The following is a 24,515-nucleotide window of genomic DNA, read 5'->3' as shown; positions in this document are numbered from 1 at the left end:
GGGGTTAGAATCCATGGGCGAAGTCGACTACGGCTTTCGTTAGGAAGGAAGAAGAATTGCGAAGTCGACTAGGGCTTTTGTTGGAGAAGAAAAAAAATTGCAAAGCTGTTAGAATTTTTATGATTTAATTATTTGTTTTAATCATATTGTGAGTTTGTGTGAGTTTGTTTATTTATATATTAAAAATAAAATATTTTATATTAATAATAGAAAAAAGTAATTAATTTTATTGGTTATTGTTAATTATATTTTGTTTTGATAAACGTTACTAAAAATAAAAAGAGATCATTTAAGGTGAGACTGAGGGAGTATTATATTAAAATAATTGTTGAGTTGGAATTTTTAACACAAAATGAAAGTAAATTTCGAAATTTATTTTTTAGATTCAAAATGATGGACCTCTAAGCATCGAACTTAATTAACTAAAATAAATAATTAATAATATGCATGAAAATAAAAGTGGTGATCACTAATTATTTTATTCCGAAAATTGTGATGATAATTGAAAATTCCTTGCTTTGTCACTGACGATCCACATATACAGTTTCTTTAAACAACCATTTAACTCTCATTGTTCGGTTAAGCTGATCGTGTACCAACTACTGGTGGTTTCTGACTTCGTGGCCCACCGTATTTGAATAGATAATTATAACGGGCATAAGTCAAAATTGTTTGATATTTGGATACCTTTTGGTCAACCTTTTTGAGACGGGTCATGTTTGCCCTTTGAGACCTGAATATGTTTGGTTTCGGTTGACGTAGTCCAACATTCTTTCAATTCGGCCATTTAACCTATATGTTTAGGGTTGAAAATTGGGCTGATCAATCGCGAGCCGTCCTTACACTGGCCTAACCTTTAATGGACCCTTTCTGAGCATTTCAAAATTTGGGTCAAATTCTTGAATCCGAAATTAGGCTCAATAATAATATTTAAATAAATGCAATTTTAAATAAATAAAAAAATATATAATTTGTATTTCTTCCGTCCCGCAACAATCGACACTATTTTTATTTTTAGATACTACCTCCGTCCCTTGTCAGTCTATCTATTTTTTTATTTTGGTCCGTCCCATAACAAAGTATCAATTTTTTTTTTAGTAATTGTATTATCTATCCAACATTAGAAATATCATTCCAATTTATAATATATTACACAAATATCATTACCTTTGTATCATACAATATTAATAAGGTTAGTTTAGTCATTTTACCTTTATTTCTACTACATCTCAATATAAAACTAATATTTCTAAAATTCCGTACAAAAAACAAATGAATAGATAGACAGATATGGGACGGAGGAAGTATCTCATAACAATTGACATTTTTTTTTTATTTTGGGTAAAACTTATTAAATCGAAACATACTTAACAAATATAAATTAATTTAATTAATTATATAACATATAAATTGTATATCAGTTAGAACCCACTAAAAACTCTTTATATTTAACTTTCCTAAAAAATAAATATTTTTATTTACGTATAAAATTAGTTTATATTAATTATAAATAAATAAACGATATATTTTTATTTACTTGTATTATATAAAATTTTATTATGTTAAAAATGATACTCATGTTGCATATATTTTTTTTTACTGTGATATAATTTTTAAAAATATTAAATACATATTCAAATTTATAATCATATATATTTAATTCATTTTAACATGGTCAATATTATTAATTATATAAAACAATAATAAAATAATAATTCACTATTATTATTAAGCAATTAAGTATTAATCCCTCCGTCTCACTTACTTGTCCATTTTTTTATTTTCGTTTGTTTCACTTATTTTTTTATTTTTTTAAAAAGATATTATACACTTTAATCTTATTTTAAATTTTAAAATTTATAAAAAAAAATTTCAATTTTAATTAAAATAGTCAGTTATTTTAATTTAAATTTAAAATTATTTTTATTAATACATTCTTATTTATTTACTAATTATAAAATTTACAATTCCTGAGTGTACAGTAAATGAGACACCTTAGCTATTATCTTAAATACCTTAAACATTGTGTTCCAGATCAATTATCTTGGAAAGAAATATTTAAAAACGCTAAGAATTCATTGGGACTAAGCCCTGAATAATAGGTAGGTATTAGGTACTGCCACTGCCTTTAGCTCTCTCGTCAGATCTTATTTTATAATCGCATTCTCGAGTTATATATACAGACTGCAGACATATTAATCATAACAAAAACAATAATCTCTCTCTCTCTCACTCTCAATATTTGTCCTTAATCGAATTAGTTAGTATTGTCCTAACCTTAAAAAATAAAACAAATTACTGTATAATATAATAATAAAATTGAACCCTCTTTCCAGCGCATCACTATCATCGTAATAATATCATAAGTATGACATTACAGTATTACATATGCGACAAATCCAAAGCCCTTTCAATCCTCCCCCACAGTTCACTGCCAGCCCATCTTCCCTTGTCGCCATTCTTGTTTGTTTTAGAGCGAAAGAGAAATAAAGAGGGAGGCTGAGTGGCACCCTCAATCACAGGTAATGGATAGATAGATAGAGATAGATCAACTTCGCACTACTCACTGCGTTTCATTTCATTTCACTGTACTGTAATAAATCAAAGAAAGCCCCTCTCTCTATCTCAATTTCTCTGTTTCTCTCTCTAGATCAGTCAATAACTGAACCCACCTACCAAAGTTTCCATTTTTCTCATCCAATAGTGCTGTTGACCACTTCCTTCCCTTGAGAACCTCCCTGTTCCCATTCCCAATTGCTCTCTCTCTCTCTCTCTCTCTCTCTCTAGTCTTGTCCCTTTCATTTCTACCACTACATTTAATGCCAATGCCATCACCACTGCCCTTCTCTTCTACTCTCACTCTACACCTAAATATGCTTTTCTCGATTCTTCTCTAACCCAACCCAAATCCTCCATTTTCTCACTCCCTCAGACCTTCCCGGTGTTGGGTTTTTGCACAAATGTAGAAGCCCTTCTCTTTCTCCTTCTGCTCTTATTTTTTAATTCTTAAAAAATTTCAGTTGAATTGCAAGGTGGGGTTTTTAATTACTGCCCTTTTACTTGTTCTTGGAGGAGTTACTTAGTGCGTCAGATTCATCATTCTTGTGCCCTTTTTAATTTATTGAAATCCCAAGTCCCCCATTCTTTCATGATTTAGTTAGTTGTCTTTTCAATTCTCCATTTTTAAAACATTAATTATCCATATCCATTATAGAATGCAGCTCATCTCCACTGTAGTTCTTCTCCTAATTGTAGAATTGGCTTTAGCAGAATCAGACATTGATGCCCTCTTAGAGCTCAAAAGTGGATTTCACATAGACACTAATAGCAGCAGCAGCAGCAGCAACAGAATCTTGTTAGATTCATGGGATTCCAATTCCTTAGCTTCTGATGGTTGTCCTAAGAACTGGTTCGGCATTGCCTGCAATAAGGGCCGTGTCACTTCCATCTCACTCGATAGTTTAGGCCTTTCTGGTGAATTCAATTTTCTCGCCATTTCCAGGCTCCAAATGCTCAATAACTTGTCTGTATCTAACAACCATTTACGCGGCACGATCGCCAAAGAAATCCTTTCGATTGAATTTTTGGCAAGTTTAGATCTTTCCTGCAATGCATTTGATGGCCTGATTCCTTCTGGCTTCGGTAATTTGAAAAAGTTGCAGCATCTAGACTTGCATTCTAATGGCTTTGTAGGGAATGTTATGGGACTTTTAGCACAATTAGGAGCTTTAGTTTATGTCGATCTTAGCTGCAATGGCTTTTCAGGATCGTTGGATTTAGGCATTGGCAATCCTGACTTCATTTCATCGATTAAGTACTTGAACATTAGTCGAAATAACTTGACCGGGACACTCTTTGAACACGATGGAATGCCTTACTTTGATAGCCTAGAAGTGTTTGATGCAAGTGACAATCATTTTACTGGCAATGTGCCGTCCTTTAGCTTCGTAGTTTCGCTTAGAATCATCAAGCTCGGCAACAATTGGCTGTCGGGATCGTTGCCGCAGGGACTCTTGCAAGAGAGTTCGATGATCTTGTCTGAATTAGACCTTAGCCGGAATCAGCTGGAAGGTATTGAGTGTGAATTAGTGTGTCTATGCTGCATGTATATAAATGTTGCGTGGGCATGGATCAACATATGCTATACAAGTAATCAACGTATATTTATACATATTTCAGCATATTTATAATACAAAATATGTTATATTTTCTAAATCTAACACACGTAAAATACCGAGACAACACATCCCTTTATTACATATAGCACAGCCTCTTTGTAATAAAGACATGTGCTGTCTGTTCATAATTATAGTGTGTTGTATGAGAGTATGTTATGTGGTAAAATCAACTGTTGCATGTGTTGTGTGAGAATATATCATGAGAATATATGAGTATGTTATGTGCTGTCTATGGTTATATCGTGTGTTGTCCATTAGCACACAGTATGTTGAATTACAACATATGTTATATTATAACTCAACATATGTTGTAATATGTGTAAATATATATTGGTTATGTGTATAACATATGCTGATCCGGTCAAATCAGCACCATACTGACTTGGCTGGATCGGCGCAAGATCTGCAGTAATGTTGAGTTTCAATTATCATTTTATCCGAATTGAGCTAAGTTTCCGGCATTTGATTCTTTATAGGTCCGGTATCGAGCATAAATTCTGTTAACTTGAGGTATCTGAATCTGTCGTCGAATAGGCTATCCGGTCCATTGCCGATCAGGATAGGGCATTGTGCTGTTGTAGACCTCAGCCACAATATGTTCTCCGGGAACTTCTCGAGAGCTCAGAGCTGGGGAAACTATGTTGAAGTGATCGACTTAAGTTCCAACTATCTTTCAGGGTCATTTCCGAATCAAACTTCACAGTTCTTGAGACTCACGTCGTTGAGGCTTTCGAACAATTCGATTGAGGGTGTTCTCCCGGATGTTCTTGGGGCGTATCCGGAGCTAAAAGTGATCGATTTTAGCCTTAACAAGTTGCAGGGCTCGCTCCTTCGTAGCTTGTTCAATTCGACGAAACTGATTGAGATTAACCTGTCCATGAATAACTTTTCCGGGATGATTCCGGCTGATTCGATAGGCTTGCAGAACTACAGCCTGGTGGCTTTAAACCTGTCGGGGAATGCGTTTACCGGTCGACTGCCACCCGAGCTTGGAAGGTTTCGAAGCTTGTTGTATCTCGACGTGTCGAACAATCTCCTCGATGGCAGCATCCCCGATGGCCTACCGGGAACATTGGCAGCATTCGATGTGTCGAATAATAATCTCTCTGGCGTTGTCCCGCAAAGCTTGCAGCGCTTCCCGGCTTCTTCGTTCCATCCGGGAAATCTGTTGCTCGTATTGCCGAGCGATGGATCTTCTCCGAAGGAAGGGGACAACCTGAATTTAGGGAGGAGTCACAGCGGTGGTTCGCGCATGAAAAATGGTATCCGAGCTGCCGTTATTGCCGGAGTGGTTAGCGCTGTGTCGGCTATGGCTGTACTGACTTTGGTGATCTATTGGAGATCTCATCGCGACCCTTGTAAGGAGTCTTCGACAGAAGCCGGAGGAAGGAAAGGTAAATGCAATCGGATTTTTAACAAGAGATGTTCTAATTCTGAGTTAAGTCAATCGAATGAATGATGCATCATTGTCGTTGTTACTTACCTGCAGCCGTTTCTTTCGCCGGAATTGAGTCCGGAAATCCGCCGAGGGATGGATCGTTTGTTGAACAGAGCCCCAAAGATTGTCGAAATCCAGAATTGGCAAGAAAAAGTGATATTGTATCATCCCCAATGTCGATAGCATCGTCTGTCAGCAATTCGCCCGGCAAGCTCCGGCAGCAATCTGAAAATGCGACGGCGCTGAAGGTCTGCTCGCCGGACAAAATGGCCGGTGATCTTCATCTCTTCGACAGCTCCGTGAAGTTCTCGCCGGAGGAACTATCTGCCGCCCCTGCGGAAGCCATCGGAATGAGCTGCCACGGGACACTTTACAAGGCGGTGCTATCGTCGGGGCACATATTGGCGGTGAAACTTCTGAAGGAAGGAATCGCGAAAGGTCGGAAGGAATTCGCAAGAGAGGCAAAGAAACTCGGGAACATTCGACACCCAAACTTGGTGTCGATTCAGGGCTTCTACTGGGGGCCGAAGGAGCACGAGAAGCTGATCATATCGAAGTACATCGACGCGCCGTGTTTGGCGCTGTATCTTCACGGTAAGATCTCCTGAACCGAATCGTCGCGAAGTTTACTCGATGTTCGAATCGATCGATACGTGTTTTTTTTCGCAGGAATCGATCCGGGGACGCTTCCACCGCTGTCGCTGGCGAATCGGGTGAAGATCGCGCGGGACGTCGCGGGCTGCCTGACCTACCTACACACCGAAAGCGCCATACCTCATGGCAATCTGAAATCGACGAATGTCCTGATCGAAATCCCCGACGTAAACGTGCTGCTGACGGACTACAGCCTTCACCGGCTGCTGACGGCATCGGGAACGGCGGAGCAGGTCCTGAATGCGGGTGCCCTCGGGTACCTGCCGCCGGAGTTCACGAGCACGAGCAAACCTTGCCCGTCGTTGAAGAGCGACGTGTATGCGTTCGGGGTTATTCTGCTGGAGCTGCTGACGGGGAGGAGCTCGGCGGACATTGTTCCCGGGAACCCGGAGGTGGTCGATTTGTCGGAATGGGTTAGCCGAATGGCTGCGGAGAATCGCGCCGCGGAGTGCTTCGATCCGCAGCTTTTGGACGGCGGCGGCGGAATTGAGGCGATACTTGGGATTGGTCTCAAGTGTATCCTCCCGGCGGCGGAACGGCCGGACATGACGATGATCTTCATGGAGCTGTGTGAAGTTTGCTGTCATGAATGAAGGAGGAGGATGTTGTGAAGTAATTCTTCTTGTGCAGCTGAAAATTCAATCATACCATATGTGTAATAAAAGTTTCGTAAGTTAAGGCTATGTATTTTTAGTTTTTTTTGCAAATTTTTAAAAATCGTCTTTTACTATGAGGTTTGATTTTTTTTAGTTTAAGAAATATAAAATTGTCTGTAATGTTTATTTTATTTTTATCGGTTTAAAAAATTATCCCCGCCTAAGTATGTCTAAATATGTAATGCTGCATTTAACAGATAGTCAGTTAATAAAAATAAACTATAATTTTTTATTTTTTCATATAAATTTATATTATTGTTTTGTCATAAAAAAATAATTTTATTTTTTAATAAAAATACTATTTTTATTTTATTTAATTAGAAGTTTCCATGACCGGAAAAATATTACATTATTAAATATTGAATATTATATCCGTCCGATTCTAACAATCTCGTTTACTTTTTGCGTATTGATATTTGAATATTAATTATTATATAAAAACGTAATACAAATTAAGGAAAAATGACAAAAATACTTATAGCAGTGTCTTGTAATACTATTATTGTGATATTTGTACAAAAATTTTATACAAACATAAAGATATTTTTAATATTAAGTATTATTGCGGTAAACGGGTTAGCCCCACACGATCGGCGAAATATCATACCCAATTAATACCGAAGAAAATTCCCAGGTAATTGGAGGAGACACGAGACTCACTTAAAATTCAATTTCCTTAGACCTTTTATAGTCTTTTTGATAGAACTTCCTCCCTGGCAAAATTAAAACATAATAAATAACCGCAAAATAACTAACACACCAGAGCAAAATAAAGAACACCAAATTTAACGAGGTTTAGAAAAATTATGCTTACGTCCTCGGACCCCAACCAAACTTATATTATGAGAGAAGATAAGAAATACAACACAATTAGAATACAGGAATTATGCTGCGAGATGATTTGAAATGAATGGAGAGGAGGTGAATTTATAGGAAATTTCAGCCCCCCTCCTCAAACAATAAACGATGTGGGATTTTGGAGCCACCAACTATTTTTGACTTTTCAACAAATCTCCGCCTTGGCGACCTTTAAATTCCATCCAAAGTATCTTCTTCAAATTCTCCCGTTATAAAATATGGCAGGGCCTTCAAATGGCGCTGAAAAATATGGCAGGGCCTTCAAATGCGCTTTTCAGCGCCAACTTCACACTCTTAGAACATTTATCAAGTTCAAACAATGTTCAAACTTGATACACGTTACACTTTTTGTCAACATATCTGCAGGATTCTCAGTGGTCTTAATCTTTTGCACCCTGACTCTATATTCTTCAATTATTTCCAGCACAAAATGGTACCGTACATCAATATGTTTTGTTCTGGAATGATATACTTGGTTCTTTGCTAAGTGAATAACACTTTGGCTGTCACAAAACACTGTAACATGTTTTTGACAAACTCCCAAGTCATCCAGTAATCCTTGTAACCAGATTGCCTCCTTAACAGCCTCAGTGATGACCATGTATTCAGCCTCTATTGTTGATAGAGCAGGTAGACTGTAAGGTCGACTTCCAACTAACTGGTGCGTTTGCAAGAGTAAATACATAACCAGTAGTTGATCGTCGTTTATCCAAATCTCCTGCATAGTCTGAATTGCAGTACCCAACTATATGTTGACCAGTATCATTATTTCTTTGAAACATCAATCTAAAATCTAAGGTTTTCAAGATATACCTTAGAATCCATTTCACGGCTTGCCAATATTCTCTGCCTGGATCATGCATATATCTGCTCACAATTCCAACAGCATGTGAAATGTCAGGCCTTGTACACACCATCGCATACATCAAGCTACCAACCGCATTTGAATAAGGAACCTTTGACATGTAATCACGTTCCTCTTTCGTTTTTGGACACTGTGAAGCTCTAAGTTTGAAATGAGAAGCAAGTGGTGTACTCACAGGTTTGGTTTTGTCAGTCATGCCAAATCGCTGTAGTACTTTCTTCAAATATTGCTTCTGGTTCAAGCACAATGTGCCTCTATTTCTGTCTCTCATTATTTCCATGCCAAGAATCTTCTTTGCTTCACCAAGATCTTTCATTTCGAACTCTTTGCTGAGTTGGGACTTCAGCCTGCTTATCTCTTTTCTATCTTTCGAAACAATTAACATATCATCAACATAGAAAAGAAGATAAATGAAAGATCCATCATGTAGCTTACGAAAATACACGCAATGATCGAAGCTGCTTCTGGTGTACTTCTGGCCAGTCATGAATTGATCAAATCGTCTGTACCACTGTCTTGGAGATTGTTTCAATCCATACAGCGATTTGTTCAACTTGCATACCCAATCTTCTTTCCCAGCAACTTTAAATCCTTCCGGTTGAGTCATGTAGATTTCCTCTTCAAAATCACTGTGTAAGAATGTCGTCTTTACATCCATTTGAACTAGTTCCAAATCGTACTGCGCTACCAAGGCTAACAAAATACGAATAGAGGAATGTTTTACAATAGGAGAAAATACCTCATTGTAATCAATTCCTTCCTTTTAAGCATAGCCTTTGGCTACCAATCTTGCCTTGTAGTAGACGTCATTACAATTGGGAAATCCTTCTTTCTGAGTATAGACCCACTTGCAACCAATTGTCTTCTTTCCCTTCGGTAGCTCAGCTAGCTTCCATGTGTGATTTGCTTCAAGGGAATGCATTTCCTCGTCCATGGCTTTCTTCCACTTTTCTTTTTCAGAATAATGCACTGCATCAAGAAAAGTTTGTGGTATACCTTCTTCAATAACAGGAAGTGCATAGGCCACCATACTTTGGAATCGAGCAGGTTTCTGAATTTCTCTTTTTGGCCTCTTAACTGCAATTGGTAAATCTTGTTGCTGTTGAGGTTCTTGGGTTAAAACTTCTCTTTCTCCGAGCTCTTCTTCGGTACAAGAACCATCATCGTCAGTTGGTTGATCATCTACAAGTTTAGTCATAGATGTCTGGAACTCCACCTCCTTGGAAGAATACTCCACCTGCTGGGGGGTATTCTCTGTCTGCTGCTTGGTTACTTTCTTCAACATCTCTGATTTGTTGAAAGTAACATCCCTGCTAAAGATCATCTTTTTCATCTCCGGGCACCATAAGCGATATCCTTTTACTCCAGATGATATCCCTATGAAGATAGCTTTTCTCGCCCTTGGATCTAGCTTTGATTCTTTTACGTGATAATATGCAATAGATCCAAACACACGTAAAGAATTATAATCATTTTCAGGTTTGCCAAACCGTACCTCCAAAGGTGTTTTGCCTTTAATTGCAGCTGATGGTAGTCGATTGATCAAATGACTTGCATTTGTGACCGCTTCAGCCCAGAATTATTTGCTCAAATTAGCATTGGACATCATACACCGAACTTTCTCCAGCAAAGTTCGGTTCATGCGTTCGGCCACCCCATTTTATTGTGGCGTGTCTCGTACTATGAAATGTCAGGAGATGCCTTCCTTCTTGCAAATCTCGAAAAAATGGTCATTTCGATATTTCGTACTATTGTCAGATCGAAGCACTTTAATCTTCCTCCCGGTCTGGTTCTCCATCATTCTCTTCTAATCAAGGAATTTTATGAAAGCTTCGTCTTTAGTTCGCATTGGATATACCCATATTCTCCTGAAAAAATTATCAACAAACGTTATAAAATAATGATTTCCTCCCAAAGAAGCTGTTTTGGTTGGTCCCCACACGTCTGAGTGAATGTAATCCATAATGACTTTAGTGTTATGGATTGTTGTTCTAAACTTCACCCGCGTTTTCTTTCCCAGAACACAGTGCTCGCAAACATCAAGTTTGCAAGTCTTTGTACCCTTTAATAATCCTTTCTTTGCCAGAGTCTGCAAGGATTTTTCACCTGCATGCCCAAGTCTCATATGCCAGAGCTTGGTCATCTCATCCTCTTTATTTAATACTGATACTGGTGCTGCTACGCCAAACACTATGTTGCTCTGAAAGTGATACATGTTATTTTTTCTTGTACCTTTCATGACGACAAGTGCTCCTGAGATCACTTTAAGAATCTCATTCTGAATGCTGATAGAATGGCCTTTAGATTCCAAGACTCCCACTGATATGAGGTTTTTGGCGAATTTCGGTATGTACTGAACCTCTGTCAGCACTTTAATTGTTCTATCGTGGTTCTTCAGATAGACTGAACCAACTTCAGTTATCTGGCAAGGTTGGTTGTCAGCTAGATAGACAACTCCGCCGTCAATATTTTCAAAATTGACAAACCACTCCTTCCTGAAACACATGTGGAATGAACATCCTGAGTCCAGCAACCAGTCATCACTGCAGGTCACCGATGAGGCACAGGCTAATGAATAATCTGATTCATCATTATCAGCAACACATGCTTCAGCTACTGCTTTCCCTTTTTTCTTTTGTAGCTTTGGACAGTCTTTCTTCCAGTGTCTTTTCTCATGGCAAAAGACACATTCATCTTTTGCTACACTGTCTCTTGACTGGGATCTGCCTCTTTTCGTCAGCTTGTATTTTTTGTTATGACCCCGAGTATAGTGGGCTTCACCAGTCGAACTCCTATGTTCTAACTTATCATTTTTCCTGATCTCGTTAGAATACAAAGCAGTAGTAACTTCTTTAAAGGAAATTGTTTCTTTCCCAGTCAGCATACTAACAATTATATTTTTATATTCATCAGGAAGTGATGCTAGCAGTATCAGCGCCTTATCAATATCATTTATCTTCTTATCCAGATTCAGCAAATCAGTAACTAGAAAATCAAATCTAGTTATGTGTTCGTTCATGGTAGTACCTGACAAATACTGGAAGCGATATAACTTCATCTTTATGTAGAGCTTATTTTATGTGCTCTTTTTCATGAATTTGTCCTCCAATTCGTTCCATAATTTGTGCGCCATCGTCTCTCTCATAAATGGATACTTCTGCTCCTTTGAGAGACATAGCCGGATTGTACCACACGCCAGACGGTTGATTCTCGTCCAGTCTTTATCATCAACATCCTCTGGTTTGTTCTCTGCGAATGCTCCGTCCAGCTCTTGTTGGAACAACATGTCCAACACCTCGCATTGTCACACACCAAAATTATTGGTACCATCGAATTTTTCGACGTCGAATTTGGCATTCGTGACCATCCTTCTTGATGATGACGTTGAATCTGAAGTTGATTTTTCACCGATTTCTCCGCCATTCCTGCTCCAGAGTTTGATTAACAAAAAAAAAAAAATTACACAATAATGGCAGTTTAACCGAGACGCTTTTCTGATGTGGAAGATCAGATCAACTGCGACCACAGAGCATACTAAGCAACCAAGGCTCTGATACCAATTGTTGCGGTAAACGGGTTAGCCCCACACGATCGGCGAAATATCGTACCCAATTAATACCGAAGAAAATTCCTAGGTAATTGGAGGAGACACGAGACTCACTTAAAACCCAATTTTCTTAGACCTTTTATAGTCTTTTTGACAGAATTTCCCTGGCAAAATTAAAGCACAATAAATAACCGCAAAATAACTAACACACCAGAAAAAAATAAAGAACACCAAATTTAACGATGTTCGGCAAAATTATGCCTACGTCCTCGTACCCCAACCAAACTTATATTATGAGAGAAGATAAAAAATACAACACAATTAGAATACGAGAATTGTGTTGCGGGATGATTTGAAATGAATGGAGAGGAGGTGAATTTATAGGAAATTTCAGCCCCCCTCCTCAAACAATAAACGATGTGGGATTTTGGAGCCACCAACTATTTTTGACTTTTCAACAAGTACAATGACGCAGAAGGTAAATGAGAAACTCTTAGACTGGACGGAGAGAATACGTTATTCGTCACGATAGAAAATTTGTTTTTCTTTTTATTCTGTTTCAAACTTATTTATATTTTTTGAATAAATTTATTAATTTTAATATACTTAATAAATATAAATAAATTTCATTAAATGTATAACATTTTATTCGGAAGATTATTCAAAATCTCTTTAATTTTATTTTTTAATAAATAAATATTTTTATTCACATTTAAAATTCTTATTTCTTTATAAAAACTAGTTTATTTTTATTACAAATATATAAATAAGTATTTTATTTATTTATTTGTATTATATAAAATATACTTTATTCTCTATAAAATAATATAAATATTATATGCTCCCTCGGTCTTAACACATGATCATTTTTCATCTTTTGTCTGTCAAACAAAAGTTAATTTCTTTATATTTTAAGTTTTAGTAAATTTATCAATTTTAAATATACTTAACAAATATAAATACAATTTACTATAAATTACTTATTAATCTATATTGTCTAAATTATTGTGTTCCTAGTCAACCTAATCAAACCGTGAACCCCACTTGTACCTGAGGGGGCGTGTTGGGACTCCCGTTGGCTGTGTTTCTTTAACAGTTCGAGCTTTTAAGTGAGACGGTAATTCAGTTTCCGACATTCAGAGCCGACCTTGACAGTGGTAAAGAACGAAGCGGACGGGTGAACAGCTGTTCGAGCAGGAGCATGCTGATGGCACGTCATGGAGAGCATATCTAAGCGAGACTGGACATTCCAGAGGAGGAGTGTTCCTTGAGAAGGAGTATGCTTGACCACGCTGGTACGCCAAAGGTGGGTAAGCTTTGTTCGTGAGCGTAGAACCATGTTAAGGACAATTCTCGGGCAAAAATGCAATAGCCGCAACATGGGTGTCCCAGATAGTGTTGGAGACAAGCGGCGGAGTGGGCAAGTTGTGGGTCAGCTATGCGAAAACCTCGTTGGCGCTTGGTGAGCACAAAAAGTGGTACGCGCAAAAAGGTCAATGGAGTGACGTCTGGAGGCATGCCGAGCGTGCAAGAAACAACGTTGGTGCACACAAGTGGCGTCGCACGAGGGCGCTTGCGATTTGGAGTAGAGGAGAATGTCAAGGATTGACATTTCTGCCCCAGGTTCTCGGTCATAGTCCATCCCATGTGTGCGAACCCCTATTCTATACGGCTAATAACTGACATATGTTTCGGTGCATGTACGTGTCCCGCCTTATTTATGTCACATTATTTGGTATACTCAGGCTTGTTGCGCACAAGGGATGGCTGGCTTGGGCCTTTGAGCGTGGGCGACGGGCGTGTCAGCTTCCGGCAAATTACACATGGTATCAGAGCCATAATACCCGTATTGGGTTTAAATTTTGTATGAATTTTCGATATTATCATCTCAAGAGAAAAAAAGTGGAGTAGCTTATAAAGTAGGGAAATTCCAATATTATATCCAAAATGTGTAATACTTAAAATTTAAAAAATAATAAAATAATATTATATCCAATAAAGGATGACTTAGTAGTGTGTGGAGGACTCGACCATGACTTCAAACTTGAATACTTTAGGGTCTTGCACGATGTTTTTTCATAATTATTAATTACATTATGTGCTAAAATTTGTGATTTTATTGGTAGTGCTTTTTATTGTTTTATTGTAGTATTCTGATTATTTAATGTAATGCACATGTTTGTTGATTTTTTTATTTGATAATATAATCTGGTCCGATCTGATGTTGATTGCGTCTTAATTTAAAATTATTAGGGTTAATCCAGCTGTAAGTATCCAATTACATACGAACCGTGATTCAGCACAATAAATAAACGGCCAAGATTGACCTGTGATCTTTCCGGACTACCTTTCAGCCATTGGATGTCTTCTGTGGGGTTTCTTCTACACGTATCCATCTCCATCGCCAGGCGTTCTTCCAAGCAGCCGGGAGAATCTCCTGTTGTCGATTTCAGTCCCAGGGGAAACAATCTCCGCAGAATCATAACTATGGCGATCAATTCACAACAGCCGCCAACAAGGTGAGCTATCGAATAAGTTGAATCTAGGCGCGGTGCAGGTAATACTGATGATAATGTTTGGATTTTTCCAGGTGTGCGGTGGTTACCGGAGCAAACAAGGGTATCGGGCTGGAGACGGTCCGGCAGCTTGCAAAAACAGGCGTGGCGGTTGTATTGACTGCCAGAGATGAGCAGAGGGGGATGGAAGCCATAAAATCGCTGCACCAATCGGGGCTATCGAATGTGCTTTTCCATCAGCTAGACGTTCGCGATGCGGGGAGCATAGAAGCTCTGGCCAAGTTCGTATCGGAGGAGTTCGAGCGTCTCGACATTTTGGTAAGTAGTAATGATCGGATGAACTGAATCTAGGAATCGAGGAGAACATCAAACACTGATAGATTTCAGGATTCGATTGGATTCATCGATGCACTTGTCGAGGATTTCATTCAATTAGAACAGAAATTAGGGCACAACGGATCCCACTGATAACATCACCGTTGAATTGGTAAATTCAGGGTAGAATCTAACCATGCTATACGTGCAAGCTTTCTTTCATGGCTGCCTTGCGTGATTCCCTTCTTCAGGATTGGATTGAATCCATTGAAGCACTGATCAAATATTTTAGAGTTCATATAATTAAGCTAAGAAACTAGGTCACAATCGATCTGGCATTCTGGCTGATATAATCATTTCTCAGGAGCAAGATTCTGTAGATTTGGTAAATTTCATCATAGAATCTAACCATGCCATAGCTTAAGCTTTTATGTTCATGGCTGCATTGTTTGTGAATCACTACTGAAATCCTGCAGGTAAACAATGCTGGCGCCTCCGGGGTTGAAGTCGATGGAGATGCACTGAGGGCTCTAAACATTGATCCTGCAGAATGGGTAAAAATCTCTAGATCTTTATTGAACTCCTGAAAATGGATCGAATTCGAATTCATTCTCGATTTCTCAATACATTGCCATGATGCAGCTAGCAGGCAAAGCCGTAAACTTGGTTCAGGATGTTATGATCACTACCTATAAGACGGCAAAAGAGTGCCTTGACACCAACTACTACGGCGTCAAGAATGTAACAGAGGCCCTTCTTCCTTTGCTGCAGCGCTCCCTCACCGGAGCCCGGATTGTGAATGTCTCTTCCCTAAGAAGTGAACTAAACGTGCGGTGATCTTTCTCCAATTCGCCAATCTGCGCTCTCCAGCATTGCGATTTGATGTTTATAATTGAGAGCCTGTTTGTTCTTGTGCAGCGCATCCCTAACGAGCAGGTAAGGGAAGAGCTCAGCAGCGTAGAGACTCTGACCGAAGAGAAAATCGACAGGATAGTGCAAAAATTTCTGCACGATGTGAAGTGCAAAGCAATCGAAGCCAACGGATGGCAGAAGATGCTCCCGGCCTACAGCATATCAAAGGCCACCCTCAACGCCTACACTAGAGTTCTTGCCAAGAAGTACCTGAATATGCTTGTAAATTGCGTCCACCCGGGATATGTTAAAACAGATATTAATTGGAACACCGGAGTTCTGACAGTCGAAGAAGGAGCTGCAGGCTCGGTGATGCTTGCCCTGCTCCCCGATGGAGGCCCTACCGGCTGCTATTTTGATCGCATGCATGTGGCCGAGTTCTGATTCGTAATTCCTCAAAGTCGAATCGAGTCTTGTCGTTTCGTTGTTGGTAAGAAAGACGGATGTTCTTCGATTTGTTGTTGTTGTTTTAAGTTGGTTTTTTCAAAGTTTGGTTTATAAACATTCATTTTCTTGGGATTGTCCTGATTCGATTTCATGGTTATGATTTATGAAGATAGTAATGATCATCTAACCAAAAGAAGAATAATGGCGAACTTAAAAGCAAGATGATCAAGAAAACAAAAAAGCCCACATGAAATTTCAAAGAATAGTGAAAAAAACAAGGCGTAGGTCATAAATTCATTGCAATAATGTGTAGGATAAGTGATGAGTGAAGATATGTGAAAGATCAAAATAGCCACAAATTTAGATGTAACAAAAATTTAACACAATTTGATAGCAGTTGGCAATTGTCACCACTTTTTCCTCCTCCAATTTATTAATTTTCTCTATAATAATTAAATACTAGTATAATAATTGGGCAGCACATTATATACACACATATATATATATTTCTGTCTGTTCTGAGTGCTGAAACTAAATTCCTAAATTGCAATCGACAGCCATGGCGATTCCCAAATTGACGGCCATTGCGTACCTTCTGACCGCCGCGGCGGTATTCCTGGCGGCGATTCCGCGGCAATCGGCGGCGGAACCAGCTGTGGCTTCGGCGCCGTCGCCGGGGATCGACTGTTTCCCGTATCTAATCAACATGTCGGATTGCCTGAGCTTCGTAGAGAAGGGCAGTAACCTGACGCAGCCGGAGAAAGGTTGCTGCCCGGAGCTAGGGCAGCTGGTGAACACTCAGCCGGTCTGCCTCTGCCAGCTGCTGAGCCGGCCGGCTCAGACCGGGATCCCTCTGGACATCAGTAGGGCACTTAAGATGCCTTCCGCCTGCAATGTCTCCGCCCCTCCGGTTAGCTTCTGTGCGGGTACGTACAGTGACTCTTATTAGTAAGTGTTGTGTTGATTTTGTATTTATTTTTTTCTTTTATTCGTATTTTCAATATATATATATATATATTTTCTCAAAGAAAAGAAGTCGACAAAATACTATTTTGATGCATTATTTAATGCTATTTTTTCTATCATATCTTAATGAGCACATGCATCATTTGTGTTTTTGTGTGCCCTCACCTATATTTATCAGCGTAACGGTCATTGCGGAGACAGCAATGATTTATTTTTAAATTTTGTAATTATTTCTACGCACTAAGTCTAATATCAACAAAAAGTATAAGTATATATTTGTTTTTGTCACGCTTAAGAAATAATAGTATTTTAATAATAATAAATATATAAAAATAATGTAATAATATTATTGCTCTTACTTTTTTATATAAAAATAATTATGCGATATAAAAGTAAATATATTTGTGGAAAAAAAATAGGGTATTTAATGATATAATTACTTTGTAATTACACATTCAAAATAGAAATAAATATATTTTCTAGCTTTACAGAAGAAAATATCACATGGGCTTATAACCATTTCCTAATTTTACTTTAACATGCATATATTGCATTTCAATTTGGTTATATATTTCTTTATATAAAAAATATATTTGCTTTGTTAAAATTTTCAACCCAATTTTTTAGAAAAATTAATACTATTTTACATACATTCATTAGGTTTATACTAGTTGCGCAGTTCTTTATAAATCACATAAAAAAAAAAAAAAAAAACATTTCTCTCCAAACTAAAACACAAAAGAAACAAACTTCATATTTTTAGAATTTTAAATTTATAAAAATAATAAAAAATTATATATTTAATACTCCCTCCGTCTCAGTTGAAAAGTTCTAGTTTTTTATTTTCATCTCAAAACAAGATTATAATTTCCTAATTTAATAATTATACTACCTACCTAACATAATAAATATCATTCAAACTTACAATATATTATACAAATAATATTACTTTTATATTACATAATACTAATAGAGATATTTTTATTTGTTTTACTACAATATAATATAATACTAATATTAAAAAATTTACGTGCAAAAAGTAAACACTAATCCTTCAATGGACAAATGGAGTATAATATTTTTATACAATTACTATTAACAAAAATATATCAACAACCTTTGAACTTTTTATTATTTAAAAACAATTTCAAAAAAAACTTCAAAATTCTTTTCTACAGCCATATTTTATATAGTTGAATTGAAAATTTTGATATAATTATTAAGTGCAAACCCGTGTGTTGTTTTTATAGTACTTTCTTCTTCTCAAATATGATATAATATTTGATTTTCGGCGAAATTTAAATACGTAGAATATTAAATAAGATAATTCATAAATTAGTAATATTACGAGAGATAAAAATATATACTTTTTTTGTTTCACAAATTAGTTTTTTTTTTTTTACCGTGCAACCAAATTAATCTTATTTTCTAATAAATTAATAAATAATAAATAATAATTTAAGGGTGTGTTTTTTTAGGAGGTTTTGGGGAAATTTGGGTTTAAATTTGGTTTTTATTTGAATTTTGAAATAGTTTGAATTTTGATATTTCTTTTGGATTTGAGTTTGGTTGGAATTTGAAGAGTTTTGATGTGTATTGATTTGATAGGTATGAATATAATAATATAAATGTACAATAATTTGTATAATTTAATTATAAATTTATATTATATTTATATATATTTTTAAATTTTTATTATTTTATATTATAAAAAATTTTATTTTCTACAAAATAACATATATATTGTATATATTTTATTAAATTATAATTATTATACTTATTTTTATATTTATAATTTTAAAAAGAAAAGAAAAAAAAAAGGAAAAAAGGATAGACTCAAGCACAGTGTTTGCATAGTGATCCCGCCCAAACTGAACTGAAGAAACAGATCCTAAATCACAAACATAACTATATTATAATGAATTATTAATATTTTTTTCCTTTAGAGTTTGTGTTGTTATACATTTAAGAGTTGAATTTGAAGTTTTAAATAATAAATTTTAAATTAGAATAATTATTTAATATAATATAATTATATAATGATGTGATATTTTTAATTATTAAATTAATTTTTAATATAATATCAAAAAATAAAAATGTATTTGTTTGTATATTTAATTTGAGATATTTTTTCATATTAGTTATAAGAAACATATTCGGCAATATACAAATTAGTTTTTGGTTAAATTCTTGAATTTTTGTAAATTTGTAGATTATATATTGTATTAACGTGTATATATTATATTTTTAAATAATATTAATTGTAAAACGTAGTAAAGAATTTGTGTTGGGGTGTTTAATTTAATATTTTGATTCAAAAAATTAATAAATAATGAGATTTGAATTTATATTTATTTTATCTAAAGAAGAAAAGAAATAGTATTTATTTATTTCTTTATTTATTGTATTTTTATTGTTAATTATTGAGAATTGTAAAAATATTTAATTTTATTGTTTTGTAAATATTTAATAAGAGAAAATAATATATTAGTCTCTTAATCCGGTAAATTTAACCTCAAAAATTTTTACATAATATTTATTTATGATTCATTTTTTGTATTTACCTTTGAAATTTTTTTTTTATGTAAAATGTTATTTCAATTAAAATTTTTATAATCACATCAATTTTTATTGTTTAATTACATATAGATTATTAAAATTAATTTAATTTGTTGTTACCTAATTATTGTTTTACTATTAATACAATAAACTTTTGTTTAAAAGAAATTAATTTCAAAATATAGAATATTCAGTATAAAAAAATAAAAAAAATATTTCACTAAATAAAAAATATTAAAATAACAAAACATTATAAGGATTAAATAAATTAATCAAATTAATTAACCATCAAATTCTATATTTCTTAAACTTTGTGCCTAAAAGAAAATAGACTAATTTTTTGGTAAGGAGAGTATATTTTTTTTGAGGTGATATGATAAAATAAAATATAATGTATATTTATTAGAAATTAATTATAAATAATTATTTTTTATTTTAAAAATACTGAAGTTTGAGACAGAAAATATATATATATATATATTGTAGAATATTTATTTGATTTGGATTTTGGGTTTGTAAATAATAAAAGTTTGGATTGAAGATGTCATACAAATAAATATTCGGCGTGATAGTTTATTTAAATATATATATTTGTAATATATTATAAAAATAAATAAATGTTTGATCATATAGTTTTGAATGAAAAAAATTTGATAAACAATACTAGATCGAATTTAATAATAAACAAACACAACCAAAATATTTATTATTTATTTTTGTATTTTATAGTTTTGATGTTTTTTGAAAAGATACTGGTAACATTTTTTTTTTTAAAATATCAATTAAATAAATAAATATATATATATATATTATTGAAACCACATCAAATATTAACTTTTAATGTTACCAAAATTTTCAAAATTCGAAAGTTGTAATTGTCTTGGCATACCCTTAGTCGTTGAACTTAGATAATTACAATAAAAATATCCACACACACTTTTAATTTTAATGGCAAATGTAGATGTTGGTGTTCCTGTAGCAGATTCTGCACCAAGTGAAGCCCCTTCCCAAGGTATATTATTATTATTATTATTATTATTATTTTTTAATGACGTGAAAATTTGCATCCGCTGTCGCTGCCGAAAATTATTATTATTATTATTATTAATTGTTGTAACGTCACTTATAAATAAAATGGGATGCAGGAATTGGTTTGCCTATGGGATCTCCCCCTGCACCAACTGAATTCCCTGCAGATGGTATCTTCTTCTTTCCATTTCAATATTCATCCTATATATAAACTTTTTTAAAAAAATAAAAAAAAAATATGGGTTTGATTTCGATTCTTACATTATATAAAAAATAAATTCTCAAGAAATGAATTAATGATGTCTTTAACAGGATCAGCAGCAGCCAAGAACAGAGCCCCACCCACTCTGCCCTCTTACCTCATCATCTTCTCCTTAGCCTTATTATCATTTCTTCTAAATCTCATTCATTTTTTCTAATTATCTATCCCCATTCAATAATTAATTTAGAATCTGAAAAACACTCTTGTTTATCATCTATCTATTCATCTTTCTTGTTCTATCATTATTACACTAATAGGGTGTTTTTGTTTCAAGGTTTATTGTAATAATTGTATCGTATGATATAAAAAAAAATTAATTTATAGTATAATATAAAAAAATGAAATAAAGTGTTTGATTTGATTTTTTAAGAAAAAAAAATTTGATGAATAGTAAAATTTTTGCAAAATCCTGCAAACGAATACACCTTATATATATATATGCTGATATCTAAGGGGAGATCAATTCTCGCACGGTAATAGGCCGGCTGACGGACGACAAGGGTCGTCCCGACCAGGCCGAGTTAGCCACCATGGCGTTAACAGCAGGCGTCGGATTGTACAAGTCCCACCAGACATGCGTCGACGCGTCGAGACAAGCCATTCCCGGCGACACACACCCGGCAGCTTCGCCCGATCCGCCTTCTCCACAGCACGCATTCGCCACGTCCTCGATTCCTGCATCCGACGACGTATAATTACGAATCAATTTCTATCGAAAACAGCGGAATTGATTGATTGATCGATCGATCGACGATCATACCGTAGGCGAGAGGATTGGTGATGAGCTCCATCATGGCGGCGTAGACGTCGCAGAAGATGATGACGGTGTCACGGAGCTCCTCGCCAAGCGCGGCGAGGCTTTCCTCGAGCCTGGCGTTGTAGTCCTCGACGAGAATGTTAACGTCATCGACGCAGTTGGCGCTGAGCCTGTCGAACTGAAGCAGCAATTGCGGGGAGCATCCGAGAGGCACGACGCCGGCGCAGATGAACTTGCGGACGTTGGAATCGTAAAGGTTTCGAACGGCGTTGGTCATCTGGCGGACTAAAATGTGGGTGAATTCTCGGCCGGAGTATCGGTAGCCAGAGACGGACCAATTGCCGAGCAAGTAGTCGATGAAGTCGTCTTTACCGAAGGAGAGGTAGAAGACAGCGGATTCGACGAATTGGCGCGACGCAGCCTCGCCGAGATGGAGGCGCACGAGCTGAATCGTCTCGAACGCCTGCCGGAGCTGTTGATTCAGCGTTTGGTACGTCTGGCTGCTGCCGTGGAGGATCGTCGCCGACGCCGACCCGAAGTTTACGCCGTTGAGAATGGCCGAGAACGTCCCGTTCTGCGTGTAGAACGGCGTCGTTTTCGGGAGCCCCATCTTCTTTGCTGCACCAATAATTCAAGAAATTGAAGAGCTCCCAATAATCGATATATATATATGTGTGTGTATATGTATAGAGAGAGAGAGTAATAATTACCGAGGAGGTGGGGGAGGAGAGTGGAGTCGGAGCCATTGCAGGGGAAGAGGGAGAGGGAGCCATGGAGGAGGCCATAGAAGGGAGTGTTGTCTCCGCAGTCGACGGAGGAGTCTCCCAGGACATACATTGATGTGATCGCCACGGCGGCGCCGATGTGACCGGTAGCAATGACGGCGGCGGCGACCACCGCCGGCAGAGATGCCCACATTCTTATTATGAGCATGGTTTAATTTTGGAGTTGCAAACTGGAAAGAAACGCAACGCATCCACAACCGCTAATCTTCTTGATTCTTTAATTTCTTGCCTCCAATACAAATTAAAATACAAACCCTGCCTTACAATATATATATATATATATATATAGGATTTATTGCTCTGCTCGATTAGATAACTGGTAGATTTAAATATTACCCTAATCTTCTTGGTTTGTTTCTTTTAACACCACTCTTATATTATTACTATTTTACTATTTTGAACTATGGGATTTATTTGAAAACACGTGTGTATATATATATATATATATATATTTTTTTTTTCTCACACAAAATATTCAATGATACATTATTTAAATATCAAATTTATTTGGCTTTGTTTAGACATGGTTTTTTTTTAAGATTTTTGAAATATTGAAAGTTTGAAAAATATTAAAAGTTAATATTTGATTTGATATTTTGTAAAAATATATATATATATATATCTGATGTAATATTTTTTGAGAAATGAATAGTATCAAGTGTGTTGTATAAACAAAGCTAATTTTTTTTCAAAATCCATCAAAATAAACATCAGTGAAATTATTATTCTCGTTGAATTTGCAGAGAATAATTTTATACTATACGAGTTACAACATGAAATCTACAAGTACGATGAAACTAGTAAAAATTGAGATCAATATAATATTTAATAAAATTTTAATTAATGTTTGATGTAAAAATATTACTTCATTCGTTTCAACTAATTTGTCTCTTTTAACTTAGATACAGAGTTTTAAGTATTGTATAATAGTAAGTAACTAAAAAATATATTAGTAAAAATAATTATGATTTAATAAAAATAATTATAAATTATAAATTATAAATTACTAAATGGTTTAATTAAAATAAAAAAATTATAAATTATAAATTTTGCAATATGATTAAAATATATAATTGTATTTCAAGAAAATCAAGTGACAAATTACAGGGTACTGACAAAAATAGAAAAAATGGACAAATCAAGTGGAATTGAGAGAGTAATATATATTATAAAAATTAATTAGAAAAATATTGGATAATTATATCATTGTGTTTGAACATGAATAATTTTAATATAAAATAGAATGTGCGTTTGTTTTGTGAAATATTTTTAAAAAATATTTTTAATATAAGGTATAAAAAATTATATAGATAATATAAATTAATTAATGTGTTTGATATATTAATTTCTTTAGAAAAATATGTTTGTTTATTTTTTGTTTTTAAGGCAAAACAAACACACACTTTATTACAAAAGTCTATATAAGAAATTGATTTTAAAAAATGGCAAAATAGTTATTAAGTATAATAGACTTTGTTCATCCAACCCAATTTGTGTGGATTACAATTTAAAAAAATAATAGTATTAAAAACGGACGTTTTTATTTACTTTTTGCGTGTTAATATTCAAATATTAATTATAAATTAAGAAAAAATTACAAAAATACTTTGATTCGTGTCTTATAATATTAATAAAAAGATATTTGTATAAAAAATTATACAAATATAAGAATATTTTTAATATTAAGTACAATGACGCGACTTTTAAAGGCGGAGAGGAAGTATAAAATACTTTATAAAAAATTACAAAGTCAAAAAAAAAATTTTAAATACTCATAAAAAAATTGAATATTCAATTTAAAATAATATATTTTATATTTTCAACATAATTC

At 35.0% G+C, this 24,515-nt stretch overlaps 4 protein-coding genes across 5 annotated transcripts; 3 read left to right on the top strand and 1 right to left on the bottom strand.

Annotated features, from left to right (window-relative positions):
- The first annotated feature begins 2,722 nt into the window (after positions 1-2,722).
- On the top strand, positions 2,723-7,000 carry LOC127259047 (LRR receptor-like serine/threonine-protein kinase GHR1). The gene is made up of 4 exons (XM_051286189.1): positions 2,723-4,071; positions 4,655-5,572; positions 5,668-6,210; positions 6,286-7,000. Exons 1-4 carry the CDS (start codon positions 3,216-3,218, stop codon positions 6,861-6,863), a joined length of 2,895 nt encoding a protein of 964 aa, XP_051142146.1. The 5' UTR covers positions 2,723-3,215; the 3' UTR covers positions 6,864-7,000.
- Positions 7,001-14,520: 7,520 nt separating this feature from the next.
- On the top strand, positions 14,521-17,019 carry LOC127259198 ((+)-neomenthol dehydrogenase-like). 2 transcript variants are annotated; one of them, XM_051286381.1, is made up of 6 exons: positions 14,521-14,715; positions 14,787-15,030; positions 15,504-15,581; positions 15,670-15,855; positions 15,946-16,369; positions 16,884-17,019. In XM_051286381.1, exons 1-5 carry the CDS (start codon positions 14,558-14,560, stop codon positions 16,321-16,323), a joined length of 1,044 nt encoding a protein of 347 aa, XP_051142338.1. In that variant the 5' UTR covers positions 14,521-14,557; the 3' UTR covers positions 16,324-16,369; positions 16,884-17,019. The 2 variants fall into 2 exon arrangements, with proteins under 2 accessions (XP_051142338.1, XP_051142337.1); XM_051286380.1 differs by lacking the exon at positions 16,884-17,019 and having other exon boundaries at positions 15,946-16,459.
- Positions 16,886-21,422, top strand: LOC127259199 (non-specific lipid transfer protein GPI-anchored 11-like). Its single transcript, XM_051286382.1, has 4 exons — positions 16,886-17,252; positions 20,813-20,863; positions 20,997-21,050; positions 21,193-21,422. Exons 1-4 carry the CDS (start codon positions 16,886-16,888, stop codon positions 21,297-21,299), a joined length of 579 nt encoding a protein of 192 aa, XP_051142339.1. The 3' UTR covers positions 21,300-21,422.
- A 150-nt stretch (positions 21,423-21,572) lies between these two features.
- On the bottom strand, positions 21,573-22,855 carry LOC127259045 (GDSL esterase/lipase At1g71250-like). Its single transcript, XM_051286187.1, has 3 exons — positions 22,610-22,855; positions 21,903-22,517; positions 21,573-21,817 (listed from the first exon to the last, which is right to left on the bottom strand). The coding sequence occupies exons 1-3, from the start codon at positions 22,830-22,832 to the stop codon at positions 21,591-21,593; spliced, it is 1,065 nt and encodes a 354-aa protein (XP_051142144.1). The 5' UTR covers positions 22,833-22,855; the 3' UTR covers positions 21,573-21,590.
- Between the last annotated feature and the right edge of the window lie 1,660 nt (positions 22,856-24,515).

The sequence above is a fragment of the Andrographis paniculata genome, unplaced genomic scaffold (genome assembly GCF_009805555.1).
Source record: "Andrographis paniculata isolate CXL003 unplaced genomic scaffold, ASM980555v1 Contig5END, whole genome shotgun sequence".
Classification (NCBI taxonomy): domain Eukaryota; kingdom Viridiplantae; phylum Streptophyta; class Magnoliopsida; order Lamiales; family Acanthaceae; genus Andrographis; species Andrographis paniculata.
Note: the sequence above shows the minus strand (reverse complement) of the source record. Positions and strands in the feature narration are given on the sequence as shown.